This window comes from Monodelphis domestica, chromosome 1 (assembly GCF_027887165.1).
Source record: "Monodelphis domestica isolate mMonDom1 chromosome 1, mMonDom1.pri, whole genome shotgun sequence".
In the NCBI taxonomy this organism is placed as follows: domain Eukaryota; kingdom Metazoa; phylum Chordata; class Mammalia; order Didelphimorphia; family Didelphidae; genus Monodelphis; species Monodelphis domestica.
The window spans coordinates 495,780,901-495,795,755 of NC_077227.1; the positions used below are offsets into that span (position 1 = coordinate 495,780,901).

At 37.3% G+C, this 14,855-nt stretch overlaps 2 protein-coding genes across 2 annotated transcripts; both read right to left on the reverse strand.

The window, feature by feature from the left end:
• Positions 1 to 202: 202 nt before the first annotated feature.
• On the reverse strand, positions 203 to 541 carry LOC130457265 (transcription initiation factor TFIID subunit 12-like). The gene has a single exon (XM_056817317.1). The coding sequence runs from the start codon at positions 539 to 541 to the stop codon at positions 203 to 205; it is 339 nt and encodes a 112-aa protein (XP_056673295.1).
• A 4,208-nt stretch (positions 542 to 4,749) lies between these two features.
• On the reverse strand, positions 4,750 to 14,855 carry CSTF1 (cleavage stimulation factor subunit 1). Its single transcript, XM_001369010.4, has 6 exons — positions 14,745 to 14,855; positions 12,555 to 12,756; positions 10,670 to 10,947; positions 10,099 to 10,296; positions 8,909 to 9,299; positions 4,750 to 6,730 (listed from the first exon to the last, which is right to left on the reverse strand). Exons 2-6 carry the CDS (start codon positions 12,721 to 12,723, stop codon positions 6,471 to 6,473), a joined length of 1,296 nt encoding a protein of 431 aa, XP_001369047.1. The 5' UTR covers positions 12,724 to 12,756; positions 14,745 to 14,855; the 3' UTR covers positions 4,750 to 6,470.

Consider the following 14,855-nt stretch of genomic DNA (forward strand, 5'->3'; position numbering starts at 1 on the left):
GATACTGGTGTATTGTTAAAAATATGTATGCTTCTCTTTAAAGTATTTAAAAAAAAAAACTCCACAGGAGATATATTGTGGAGGCCTCTCCTGGGGTGTGAAATGCAGTGTCTTCTTCCCGCCCCTCCCATGGATTATTTCTTGTTTGTTTTGTGGATCAAGGCAGGCCTTTTTGTAGTCTTTATTTCCTCTGAACCAAAACCTAGGATCCACATGTTCCACCAGTGCAGCTGGACATTTTTGACCCTAGTTGGTACACTGTCGTCACTACATTTTCAATGAAGTAATCAGCAAAATGTTGTAGCATCTGTTCTATGGCTTCATCCAGCTGTTCATTGGGACCTCCTTCTCTAACCAGGTGGTGTAATTTCTTCTTGGTCAAAACCTGATTGCTTTCTGGACTAAGATGACCCCCTGCCCTAGGAGAGCCTGGCATCTTTCCCACTGTGGTACTGTTGGCCACAGACCTCTGGGTGCTGGAAGGTTCAGATTTTATGGATGACGAGAGGTTGATCAAGGCTGAGGGGACAAACTGGTTCATAATCTGCTGGGCTTTGGCCTTCAGTTCATGGAGCTTGTGAAGATCCTGTTTCTTTTTGAGATTGTGGGGGAGTGCAGCCAATCAACTCTCAGCAACTGCTAATGGATCACTACTGATGACTGGCTCTACACAGGTAGGCTCTGATGCTGACTCGTTGCAGTGGGTTCTCAGAAGCCAGACCAGTGGAAAGCAAACTGTGGCAGGTCCTACCACACTAGAAAGGCTGTATGAATAGGCTCCAGGATGCCCTACATGTCGGCTGTCTAAAGATGAGTTGGATAAGATCACCTCTGAAGTCACTCCAATTTGGCAGTCAACTCAAGTCTTATCTGTTCATGATCCCAGGGCTCCCAGCCAGCACAAACTTACACTCCCAACTGCCAGGTCTGACTGGTTGTTGTGTTTTGTTTGATATTGCTATGTAATTACAAATTTCTTTATTGAATGCATAACAACTGAGCATCAGTTATCTTTCATTAGTAAATTTCCTGGTTTGGGAGGTTTTTGTAGTCCCTTTGCAAAAATTTTTATGTGTTTTTCCAATATCAAAGAATAATTTATTTGAAAAATTCAAACTTCTCACATTTAAGAGAATTGGGAAAAAATTAATTGCCCTAGAATAAAAAAAATTTCTATATGAATAACTTAATTGTACTATATAACTTTTTTTTTTCAGGCAAGGAAGGGTTAACTATCCTCCTTATACATCCAGGTACTATTTACAAAAATCTTTAAGAATCGGTCTTAAATATTGTTAGGGTTTTAAAGGCTCACCACTGAAAATAAGATTATTTTTTATGTGGTATAATATGAAAAGTTATTTGTTTTATGAAATTTGCTAGCTTTACAAAACATTCTCTTCTTGGGTGAGGTGGCCAGACTGAGTTCAAGAGATACTCCTTTAAATTTCTCAAGGAATTACCTAACAACATGAACTAAAGCCTGTCGGTGCCAGTCTTTCCCAAAGTTTTACAATCATTCTTCAACCAGTCTACAATGATCTTTAAGATCATCATGTTTAAGATCATCAGAAATCAAATAAGATGGTGAGGTAGAAGGCACGAGTATAACTCAGTTCTTCTTCCACATCTTCTCCACAAAAGCATAGACAACACAACAGCCCAAATTCTGATCAGAAAATCCAAGGGGGAAAAATTAACAGTAAGTCATTTTTCTAGATCAGGTTGGTATGAGGAGACAGGCAGAGCTGTACAGACACTGAGGAACTGGTATCTAGCCAGGAGCATAGGGACAGACTTCCAAAGTGGAGACTAAAGGAAATTTTACCATTAGATGTACACTAGTCCAGGAAGAGGTCCAAGATCCAGCACAGAGGGTTTGATCTCATGCAGAAAAGAGGAACAGACCTCATGCAGAAAAGAGGAACAGAAGTCAACTGGAAGCTCTGTTAATCACACCACAGCTGGGTCATAGATACAGTGTAGACTGAGGAGAGGTCCTGTGCCTAAAAGTGGTAATCTAGTGTAAGGCATGGTCTCAGGCTCTCAGTTGTATATTAAATAAGCAGCAAATACAGAAGCAGAGTAGGATATCAGATATAGTTTTCAGCTTAAAGTCAAGACCAAAATGGGAGTAGAATGGGAGTAGGGAATATAGTTTTATCATTCAACCTGCAGAATTTTACAGCTGGTTAACAGTAATCCAGCAGTCCAGCAGTATTCTACTGGAACTCCAACTAGAGGCAAGTTCACAGCTGTATTGCTCAGATCCAAACTGATGTCAGGAACTTGCAGTCTCCTTCCAGAGACCAGGAGATTGGTGCTTATACTTTATCCTGAATCAGATTACTTTGGGCTCAATGAAAGCTTGTAGATCTTCAGTCTGAGTTGTCCCTGAAATTTTTAAATAACACAATTCTCAGTACCATAAGAAAGGAGCACTAGGATCCAAAAGGATAAAAAACAGGACCAAGGACAGCCCATCCATTCCCTTAAGAAGTGTTCAGAGCCTGGCCCTCAAAACAAAGCCCCAAACCAAGTAATACTGGAAGAATGAGTAAACAAAACCAAAATAATCCTACCAGAAAGAGTTATGATGGCAATAGGGGCACTCAAGACACAAATCTGGAAGAGAATGAATCCAAAACTTGTACAACTAAAGCCTTAGAGAAAAACACAGCTTCCCTACCAAATCAGTTAGAATACCTGGAAGAGGCTGAGCAAGAGTTTAAACAAAAGAGCTAAAAATGATTTTATAAATGAATGCACTAGGACAATTGGAAAAGAAATGAAAGCACTGGTAGAAAATAAACAAGAGCTATGGAAAAAAGAACTAGAAAAAGAATTAACAATTTGGCACAAGAAGTAGAAAACAAAAATGTATCAAAAACACTTAGTCTAGAAAATAGATCAGGGAAAAATAATTTAAGAAGCATTAGACTGTTTGAAAGTTATGACCCAAAACAACAAAAAACCCTAACCATCATATTTAATGAAATTTTTTTTTAGAAAAATTACAAAGATCTAGAAGCAGAGAGCAAGGTAAAAAGAATCTTTTAGTTATCTCCTAAAAGAAATCCCCAAATAAAAAATTCCAAGAATATCATGAACCAAATTTAGTTTCCAATTCAAAGAAAAAATATTTAAGCATTTTCTCAGTGGTACCTATGCCCTCCCCTCTCTTGATCATTATCTGAGTAATGAAGCACCCTTCAGTTATTGTTTTGAACAAGAACAATAGTTGAAGTTTGGATTTTTTAATACATCTAATCCCTAAGGTGAAAGAATAAAAGAGTTATGGAAAATGTTAAAAAGCAAAGGCTGGGTAAAGAGAAGGTTGTGAAATGTAAAAGAGGGAAGAAAAAGAATGAATACAGGAATTTAGGAAAATTATAAAAGAAAACATGAAGCACAGAGAAAAATAACCAGACAGAAAATTCTAAATATCAAAAAGATGAGAAAAAAAAGAGTCAAAAAGATTTTCTGAGAAGACATGCATATTTAACCGTAAAAAAAATCCACTAAAAGACAAGAAGACACATAAAGAGTATATTTGGCAGGCTATCTGCTAAGAGATAGAAAGCATAAAGGCAGAAGATATTTAAAAATACATTAAAGAGGGTCAGCTGGGTGGCTCAGTAGATAGAAGAGTCAGACCTAGAGACAGAAGGACCTGGATTCAAATGTGATTCACACTCTAGGTCTGTGACCTTGGGCAAGTTACTTAAACCCAATTGTCTAATCCATACCACTTTTCTGCCTCAAACTAAGGCTTTAGTATCAAAATTATTTTTTTTAAGTGTGATAGGTATTAAAAAAGAAATAGTGGCCATTCCTTTACTGAAGTTTCCAGAGGTCTCTGTGATATGGGTATAACACTTGAGTTCTTGAACATTATGCCAGTAGAGCACAAGCTGTGATGGGTTCTATACCAAGCTGGAAAGATTTTAGTATGGGTCTGAGCCACAGGCAATGTACCAGCCTAACTAACCTCAAAGACTCAATACCATTAATGAGTTGTATTGATCATGGTGAACATAAAATCATTTAAAGTATGGAAGGATTGTTAGCTATCACTAGCAAAGCAGAAGTTCTGAGGATGTTCTAATATGGTTCATTCTAGGCAAATGTCTTTTATGGGAGGCAACAAGCCCTGCAGATATTATGTAACTTTTCAATATAACATCCCCAGATAGCAAGGATTACAGTTCTCATTCAGTTTTTCTTAATCCCAGTCCATATTATAGAAAAAATGTCCATGTTTGGGGCAAGTCTCTTTACCCTTAAGAAATTTGGTGTAAGAGATGTAGGTCCAAAAAGTAGTGAAAATACCAAACAAATACAGTTCCTACACCAATGGCCAACTGAATGTCAAGTATAGAGAAGGTCTGAGTTTGGAACAGACACTGAGAGAACAGGAAGAGCATCAGCAATAAAATCATCACTGATGACAAAATATAAAAACATTTAAATAATTCCTTCAAGGAACTGAATTAAAAAAAGAATCATACAAATAAAATGTATTCTTTATATCCTAAAAAAATATAGTATGACATAGTAATATCTTGGTTGGATATTATTGAACATTGATTGCTATATTAGATGGTATAAATCATGACAACACATGTCATACAATATTCCTGGTATTTGTGACTTCAGAACATTAGCATATTAAAAAACTCTGGTGAATCTGTATATTTAAAAATATGTTATGATCAGATTCGACAAAGCACATAAAGCTTCAAAAAGTGCAGACATATGAATCATTTTAATTCAAGGACATGAATAACTTATGAACCTAAACATTCAAATAAACTTGGTAGATGTTCAATGTGATCATCCAGTTCAAGTATTAATGCCCTAAGAGCGCAAGAATGCAGAAATATTACATTCTCTCCTTAAAGTCATCTTATAAAGCAAAATTTGAAAAATAATTCAGAAGCTCTAGATTCTGATTTTTCCCAATGTATGCTTCAAATCCTTCTGAATATCTATAGATCATAGACTTCATTTACATATTTACATTTCAAAATTTAAACAAAACCTTGAATTATCAAACTGGAGAACAGAAGATAGTTGCTTAATGTGTGGTTTCTGAGAACCCTATTCCAGTCATTAAAACAAGACCTATATTCAGTTTTGTGGTTTTATAGTAATCCTTATATTGCAAATAATTTAAAATAACTTAAGCCAGTAACGTCTGGTATGATTTTTAGAAGAGCACATTAGTAGTCTAGAAATACTATCACATCTACCAAAACTGAATTTAGAAGGAAAAACTGTATTAACAAGTTATATATGTAGAGACTTTGTTCTCAAGTTATAATTCCTATAAGGTTAAGGTCAGGTATATTTATAAAATAATTTTTTTTGTCAAAAGCACTTTCCTATGTCTCTACTTTGGTATACTATTACTTAAATCTTTGGGACAACCTAAATTTCAACAAATATTTGGAAGACAGAACATAAACTCAGATTAGTCTTTTTTCTTTCTAGAGTTAACTAAGTCAGTGGAAAACGTCTTCAAAAAGTTTCAAGAAAACTGATTAGTTAATTACACAAACCTTCAAAGATAGGAGGTAGGTTCTATATGCCTCAATGATGAAAATAGTTAAGGTTCATGCTAAAATTAACTGAAAAGTATCACTTAAAGACTTCATGAGGAAGACTAATCAATGTCATTTAAAGATTAATATAATCTCTAATGTCTAATTTTTATTATATTCTAGATATAAGTAACATGTTGACTTCTCAACTTATAGCTCACTATCACATATCATTGCCTTGTTAAATATAGTATAAACACAGAAAAGCAAAAACTGAAAAGAATCACATGGATGCCATTATTAAAATCTCTCAGGTAAAAATTAGTTGGAATGAAGAAAAAATGTAATACTTACATATGCAGATCTGAGTTTTATTACTGGAATAACTATTTTTAATGCTATTTTTAAAAGAGGTCTTAAATATAGCACAATTATTTGTTCTCAGAAATGCAGGATCACCAATGCACCAAATGCAGCTACCAAAGTTGTTTTCATTCTAAAATAATTAAATGTAGTAGGATAAAAGTACATTAGATGTCAAAAAAGCCAAAAGGAAATTCTTGATGACAGATTGTTTCAAGAATTAGAAAAAATGTAAAAAATTTTCCTTATAAAAAGGATTAACTATTGTGAGCAAATGTTAAGTATTGTACTTACTGATGATCACACTGTAATAATCAGTGAATGTGGAACAACTGCATATATCTGCATTTCCAACTTTTCCTACCATGATTCTAAATCAAGGTAAAAAAAGGATTTTGTACATATTCAGGAAGGCTCTAGTGTTGGCACCACGATTGCCATAAGATAGTACAATGAAATAAGGAATACTTTAAAAAGGTTTTGTTTTTTTTATATTCTATATAAAATAACAGGGCAGACTGGGGAGCAGGAGAGAAAAGAAAAATATTCAAAGAAGAATCTCTAATCTGTGGTTGATCTCCGGTACCAAAATCTAGCCCTGAAGTCATCACTACAAGTCATGAAGCCAGGATTGGTGGGAGAGTGTACTATACAACGAACAATATTATTGTGCCCCAGTGAAAGTAGATTTCTTCGTTCAGCTGTTCGTGAGTCCCAGCAGCAAAGACTAATTGTCCTTTCATCAGGAAGTAATACATAATCTTCTGTGTGATTAAAGACTGCTTGAGTTCGGTGTACTTGTCGTCCACTCAAACCAGCACCTGTAAAATATTAGAATGCTAAGCTTTTGAAGATGTATTAAGTCACAATAAAATGAGCCTGAATATAATCTAAGCACTATAGCCCTTTAATTCCACAAAAGCTAATCACCTTAAGATTCTAAATTGGAGTTAATGTCCATTCAATTTTAACTGCCTATTTCAAATATTCTCATGGGTCAAAAGCTGTTTCAATTTCATTAACAAAAACAAAACAAGTAGCTATTCACTGTAAAAAAGGCTTTCTATTTTAATGATATCTATAACTAAAAGTCTCAGTAAACATACATGACCAGTGTGTGGTACTAATGTTCTTTAATAAGAATTGAGCAATTTAAGGAATACTGCACCCTGTTGGCTCAAAAAACTCATGAATGAATAACCAACAAATAAAATGGTCAAAATGGGGCACCTAGGTAGCACAGTGGAGTGTTGGGCCTAGTCAGGAAGACCCATCTTTCTGAGTTCAAATTTGGTCTCAGACAATAACTGTGTGCCTCATGGCAATTCATTTAACCCTGTTTGTCTCAAATTTCCTTATCTGTAAAATGAGCTGAAGAAGTAAAGGACAAACCACTCCAGTCTCTGCCAAGAAAACTACAAAATGGGGGCATGAAGAGGACACAACTGAAATGACAACATAAAAGACTAAGAAAGGATTTTAGAGATTATGCAGTCCAATCTCATCGATAAGATGAGGAATCTGAAGCTCATAGGACAAGTGATCACAAACAATAAAGAGTCTTATACAGGCATAGCAAGGCCCTTTTATTAGAAAATAAGCAAAATTAAACACGGAAATACTTATTATGATATGATCTGAAACAGATGCTAGACAATTATTTCCACCATTTCTTCTCTCAGTTCATTCGAGATTTGTGTTACATGTGTCTGCCATTTTCAATGGCTACTCAATGTTTTATTGGGTAATAGCAAAGTTTTCAGTAAATTTAAAGTCCTATTTCAAAACTTCATGTACAAAGCTTTTAAATGAGTGAAATTGTCTTTCACCTAGCAGAATTCAACTCCCATAAATGCTCAGTGGAAAGAGCACTAGATCTGGAGTCAAAAGAATCCGGGTTAGAATCCTGCTTCTATTCCCACACTAATTATACTGTGAAGATGGGATTACAATACTCTTGATCCTGGGTAAGTCATATAACCTCCCTGGGTCTGTCTGTTTACTCATTTGTAAAATGAGAAGGCTACCTGATCTCAAAAGGGGCTCTTCTAGCTCTAGAACAGTGATGGGCAACATTCTGAGCTTGGTGTGTCAAAATTTGCCCCCAAACCGAGCATAACTAGGGTGGTGTGTCACTTCGAGAAAAAACCATCCTTCTCAGCATGTGGCCCCATGCGGCCATGTCATCGAAAATGGCATGTCAGTGCTAACACGTATGTCATAGGTTCACTATCACGGCTCTAGAACTATGTTCCTATATGTAATCTTTTTTCTTTAGCATTCATTTTTAAAATGTTGAGTTCAAAATTTTGAACTCAACATTCTCTCTCCTCCACCCAACTGAGAAGGCAAGCAGTATGAAATCAATGCAATGGGAAACCATGCAAAACACATTTCTATATTAGGCATATTTAAAGAAAAGCAAAAAAAAAAAGGGCTTCAGCATATACTCAGAGTCCATCAGTTTTCTCTGGAGGTAAGTAACATTTTTTTTAAAGATCCCTTACCTTCTGTCTTAGAATCAATACTATGTACTGGTTCCAAGGCAGAAGAGCAGCAAGGGCTAAGCAATGGGGGTTAAGTGACTTGCCTAGTCACTCAACTAGGAAGTGTCTAGGGCCAGATTTGAATGTAGGACCTCCCACCTCTAGTCCTGTTTCTCAATCCACTGAGTTGCCTAGATGCCCCTGATAATATTTGTCATCATGGTCCTTTGGAAGTCTTGGATCACTGTCTTGATCAGTGTATTTAGGTGATACTGTACATAATTGATCACATTTCTGAATAAAATATGTTCCAGTATAGTTTTGCTATGCATCAAAAGTGTGGTCTTATGTAATTTTTTCATCCATTTTCTAACTTATGAAATGGTTATAGTACTTTATTCTACAACTCAGAGGACTGCCATGTGATTGAAGCAAAATGTATATGAAGCACTCTGAAACAGTAAAATATAAGACAAATGTAAGGTGGTGATATTATGAACTATTTTCACATACCTGTATATCTGACTAATGTTCGTCCTGTTGAAATTTCCCATAGTTTAGCTACAGAGTCTTTTCCACTTGAGAGAATATATTTTGAATTTTTGGAAAAAATTGCAGAGCAGACTTCAGCACCATCATGTGCCTTCTCGAATGTAGTAATACAGCGATTTGAGACACCATCCCATAATTTGATGCAGCCATCCTTGCTACCAGTCACATACATGTTGGCACTAGGATTATAATTAACTGAACATATTGCATCAGTGTGCTGATCTTGAGGGTTGCAAGACACAAAACATTGAAATGTATTGATATCATAAAGCCGAAGTGTTGGGTGTTGGGTTCCAACAAGTATGAAGTCTCCAGAAGGATGAAATGAGATTGAACGTAACATTTCAGCTTCCTATCAAAGAGAACATTAGACTTATGTGACTAGGTAGCAGACAAATAGGTCAATTATGGGAAATGTTGCTGTTAGAATGGAACTCATTAAACAATTTCTCCCAAGCACTACTAATTTAGGTAAAGGATTATTTGATTGAATAAAACTGAATCAATTTATCAAGAAGGTATTTTTGGTACAAGGTAGTCAAATGTTATGGCAGTGGAAAAAGCCATTTACTAGCTGTGCAATCTTTTCCTTTATTGTAAAGTAATGGAGTTGGACTAGGTGACTTTTTAGGTCCCTTCCAATCCCAAGTCAATAATCCAAACTTATTTGTTTCCTTAGCTGGTCCCTCAATTCCACAAAATTTAAATATAGGCCTATTGATCACTTTGAGGTCAGTGAATATTATGGCATAATTAACATCTTATAACTACAGTTTCCAGATAAGCTAAAAACTGCTGCTGCTTTTCAGGAGTTTGATGGTTTCAAATGAACCCCAATTTTCCATCTACTCTGTGGTGAGGGTGGCCCAGTTTATGGTTGCTAATTTTATAGTATTTGGAAGGTGGGTTAGAATGGTGGTAGAGGAAATCTGAAAAAGGCTACACCAACATTCTATTTATTTCTTAAGGCTAGTTACAATGGTTCTCATCAGTATATGGGAAAGTGAAATGCATCATTTGAATTTTGTGTCATATATTGCTGAATGTAGGTCATTACTTAATCACTTGAGAGGAAAAAAAGGATGCCTTATCATCAGTGTACTTAATATTTAAACATATGCACCAAAAACAAGTATCAAACATTTTTCAACCTGAATGTATTTGAAGGCTCTTTTGGCAGATGGTTTGGAATAATCAAACAACTTAAGAGTATAGTCCCTTGAACCTGATGCTAGGATTTGCTCCGTTGGGTGGAAAGCCAGGCATGTAACTTCATCCACATGATCATATAGAGTTCTGATAACAGGATGATTTTCCATATTCTGCTGGGCAGTCTCATTCATCATGACCTAGAAGCAGAGAGGAAAAAAAAATCATGACCAGAAAAGTTAGGTATATGTGTATGCATACAACCACATGCACACAAATGCATATTATGAGCAGATTATACAGTCTTAAAATATAACTGTGAGGCAATGTGATAACATAGTTAGCACTGGTCTTATTAATATTGGTTTTGGAAGCCAGGAAAATCTGAGTTCAAGTCACTTAATCTCAATGTCTCAGGAGAGTGGGTGCCAGTCTACATTAGTAGAGAGTATGTTCTCACTAAGAGTTCCCTATATAAAGTCACAGAATTCATCCAAAACATAAATCAAAACTGTTATTTAAAATCTGCTTTAAATTATGGCCTCCAATGTGATAAAAATATTATGTTCATACCTCAATTGGCATAGCACTTTTTGCTAACATTCTTTCTGTATCTAGTATCTTTATTGAAGCATCAGCAGATCCAGTAGCTATTAACTGTCCATCCCTACTGTATGTAGCCACACGGCATGGTCCTTTATGAGATGTGACATAGCAGGTTTCATATTCTGAAGCTTCTGGAGACATGGTCTGAACATCTGCATCAAATTCCAGGTCAATTCCCGTGCCAGGAGCAACTGTATCTGAGCGTCCAATTGCATACTGAACTGCACTGTCATCATTTTCCATTCCTGAAAGAGGAAATTGAAGGGAAAATGTAAACCTCAAAATTTCTTAGACTTATAAATGTTGGAAATTTCACCATTGGGAAATTTCATACTTGAAAAATTTCCTATTGATAGTGGGTCTTGACTATTGGAATGTGAACCCCATTGGCATGGGAGGTTCCTTCTCCTCCCTTCTTAAGATTACTTTAGGACAGAAACCTTTTGCTGAACAATGGAAAGGACTTTGACCTATGCTTAAGCAGAGAACAGGAATTTCTTTGAGTCATGATTGATTTTAGAATTGATACAATGGAGATACTTGGAATCAATCTCCACCCTATTCAGTCCTAACAGGATTGAGTAAGGACTGCAGCCTAGATCAAAATTTAATTATTCTAATCTCTACCCTACTCAGGTTAACAGGATTTAGAAAGGGCTGTAGCAAAGGATCAAAGATTTAATTATTTGAAAATATGACCTTCAACAGACATGTGCAAAGCCAGAGACCTCTGGGCGGTCCTGAGTTAAGCTAGAGCCTCCATTGGCACAGGGAAATTGATGGACAGGTGATTGGTAGATGTGAGGACTGAGGGGAGGCAACTTGGATGGTTTCCTGAAGGATAGGGGGGTCTGAAGAGTGGAGGGGTGGAGGAGTTTGTCGGAGTGGTGGCGGTATGCTCTGAGAAGCTTGCGCTGAAGGAAGCTGAAGGTGGGGGCCCCGGAGACTGTTTCTCCATTTTTGGTTACGTGAGTAATAGGGACTGATCTCCTTTCATTGCTCCAGCTATCTAAGGGCTTGGGCCTTTTGGCCCAGCCTAAACAGAAGGGGTATTTAAGCCCTATTCCCTTCTCTCCCCTTTCTCTCTCCCTCTATCTCTCTATCTCTAATTCCTTTCTTCCTCCTGTTTGTAATTAAAACTCCATAAAAGGTTGACGGCTGACTTGAGTTTTCATTAAGGAATTACATAGCTGAATTCCTTGGCGACCTTAAATTAATATATATCAGTCTTTTAAAAGTGATTTCCTTGTCACAAAAAGAAATATGTATTTCAAAATCCTAGCTAAAGTTTTGGGCAACCAAACTGCAGGAATAATGACTATTGGCTGACAACCCAAAGAAAGAAGGATAAGGAGAAAACCAAAAGAAGAACGACACACCTGCAATAAAATTATTTCTTTCCTCTCTGATGTTCTTGGTGTTGATGCCCAGTAATAGTAGGTAGGAGACATTTTGTCATTAAATCAGATCTATTGCTATCTAGCATTGACATTTTGACAATTTTTTTGGGAACATATCAAGCAACCTTCAGAAAGAATGCTAGCCACTTAAATTTACAGCAATTTCCTAAGAATATATTCACTTTATTATTTTAGAGCTCAAAATAACATCAGCAACCATGATGGTATGTAATAATCTTGAGAAGTGCTTTGCTTTTTTCCAGCCTGTTTTCTTTGGTCCCTAAGTCAGTTATAATGATCACCATCAAAGCAAGTTTGAAAAAGCTACAGAAATTCAGTTCCCACAACAGTTCTAATAAAGAATGATATTTGCTTTTACCTATAACACAACTAGAGCTATAAATCTACATTCAAAGGTGAATCTAAAAATCATGCTCCAAATTGCAAGATACCTAGTTTGATGAGATGGAGAAGCTGTTCAGAAGGTGCACACACAGACTGAGGCTTGATTTCATTGATAAGGCCATTAGCAATGTTGATATAGCCATCGTAGAGCAGCTGACTGATGATCAATTTATAGAGCTGCTGCCGATCTTTTAAGCTCACTTTTGTCCTGTACATTTTGGTGAAAATTAAACAGTCACTTTCTTTCACCTGCAAATGAAAGGAGCCCAAAAGTGAAAATGAACAATGATATATATGTATGTACATATGATATGGTCTTTTTAGGATCATACACCTAGAGTATAGCTCTCTATATTAAGATTAGCCAGAACACCATTTAAGGAAGGTTATTTTAGATAGTTATAGGCCAGGGGTCCTCAACTTAAAAACAAAACAACAACAACAACAAAAAAACCCCCAACAACAACAAATGCCTACATTTCAATAATTGTCATTCTTTATAATGCTTTTTAAAAATCCATCTAAAAACATTATTTTGAGGAGTCCATAGACTTCACCAGACTGTCAAAAGGTTCTATGACAGAAAATAAGGTTATCCAACAAAAACAGAAAAGTTTCTACCTTCTACCAGGCAAAGTATTAAGAGGTAGGAAGGTAGTTAGGTTCTAGTAGTGCTAAGGGGAAGTAAAAAGCCATGTGAAAGCAGCCAAAGGCAGGACATATTTGAAAAAAAAGGGGAGGGGGGAAAGGATGGCATAGAACCACAGCAGGAGGGAGGAAATTAGAAAAGATTTCTAGAGGATGGAACAAAAAAGGACAATGAAGGTCTTAATCTATGAATGAGACTAAGCTGATATATGGCTATTAACTGGAGATATCTGGATAACTTTGTTCATCACTTCTTACAAATTTGAACATTATGGCTGGTTTAGGGGTTTTGGTTTTGGCAGCTCTGGGTTGACATATTGGGGAAAGGGAAAATTTAGAAGACCAGGAGCCCAAGATCTTTTGGGTCTGAGAACTATAGATCTAGAGACTGAAAGGAAAGTAAACCCACTCATTTTACAGAGGAGGAAACTGAGGCTATGGAGTGATTAGGTGACTTGCCCAAGGTCACAGAGGTGAGGCAGTGAGCAGAGTAGAGATTTGAACTCAGGTCTTTTGACTTCAAATCTGCCATTCTTAGTCCTATGTTAAGCTGTTAAGAAGAGTCTTAGATAACTGCATTTCAATATAATTGTTTTTCTTTGTAATCTTATTTTACTCATTTAAAAGCATTATTTTGAGGAGTTCATAGTCTTCATTTTGCAGTCAAGAAAGCAAAGTTCTTTTCTGGGGAAGTTATCTTAGTCTTCTTTCCTGCCTCAGTGGAGTGGGTGTGGGTGTGGGTATCTTAAGCCAAAAGAAACCATGCATCTTACAGGTTCCTGTCACAAACTAATAGGATACAAACTATACTAGGTTCCCTGCCGGCAACGGTTTTTGAGTTTGTATACTTAGCACAGAGTAGACACTTAATAGACACCTGTCAAACTTATTTTAAAACTGTGACCCAGAGATGGGGCAGTAACTTGACAGAGGTTTCAAAGTCAGCAAGGGGCAGAACATGAAATTCACATCTAGGTTTTCTGACTCTAATTCCATTCCAATACACGAGGTCTGCCAGGCACGGTGGTGGTGACGGAGAGTGAAAAAGGACCTCAATTCGAATAGTAAAACTCACATGCCTCCTGTTGACCAAACTACTACGATTACAGCACGGGCAGGAGAAACAAAGGTAAGTACTGCAAGGTCCTACTCTCAGAGAGTGTGTTACCAGTCGAAGTGGACAGGGGGCCTGGGCACAGACCAGGGTCTAGATGGGTTGTACTTATTTGGAGAGGCGGATGAGGCGGAAAGGCTCAATCATGCAGGGTCCGGGGGGCAGCTGCCTCCCCAACCCCGCTAAACCCGTAAAAGGCCCGGCGGGCTGGACCTTTCTGCTCTCAGTCCCTCTCAGGAATCCCCACTCCCTACCAGCCGGAGATAGGCTCGGCTTCCGGCCTCCTGGGGTTCAGTCTTCGGCCCGGACCCCTCACAAGCCTGGCCTCCACTGGCCCACCTCGGCCCGCCCCCTTGGACAGTTCTGCCTCCCAACCGGCACGAGTATGACCCTGGACCCTCCTGCCGGCATCTTAACCGTACAAGCCCCTGGGTCACAGAGACTGCGACTCTAGTTCACAGCTTGGTGTTCGTACCTTGTTTCCGGAACCCGGTCCACAGACGAGAAACTCCCGCAGGTCCAAGCTCTGAGCTTGTAAAATGGTGGCAAAAAGCTGGATCGAGCCTCCTAGCACCACCCTCAAAGC

What these genes read in the sequence shown, in the direction of transcription:
- CSTF1 (XM_001369010.4), bottom strand. Translation starts at nt 12,723, where the DNA reads ATGTACAGGACAAAAGTGAGCTTAAAAGATCGGCAGCAGCTCTATAAA. An exon ending in AAAGTGCTATGCCAATTGAG is followed by an intron (nt 10,297 to 10,669) that starts GTATGAACATAA and finishes CTCTGCTTCTAG; the next exon opens with GTCATGATGAATGAGACTGC. An exon ending in GAGCCTTCAAATACATTCAG is followed by an intron (nt 9,300 to 10,098) that starts GTTGAAAAATGT and finishes TCTCTTTGATAG; the next exon opens with GAAGCTGAAATGTTACGTTC.
- LOC130457265 (XM_056817317.1), bottom strand. Translation starts at nt 541, where the DNA reads ATGAACCAGTTTGTCCCCTCAGCCTTGATCAACCTCTCGTCATCCATA.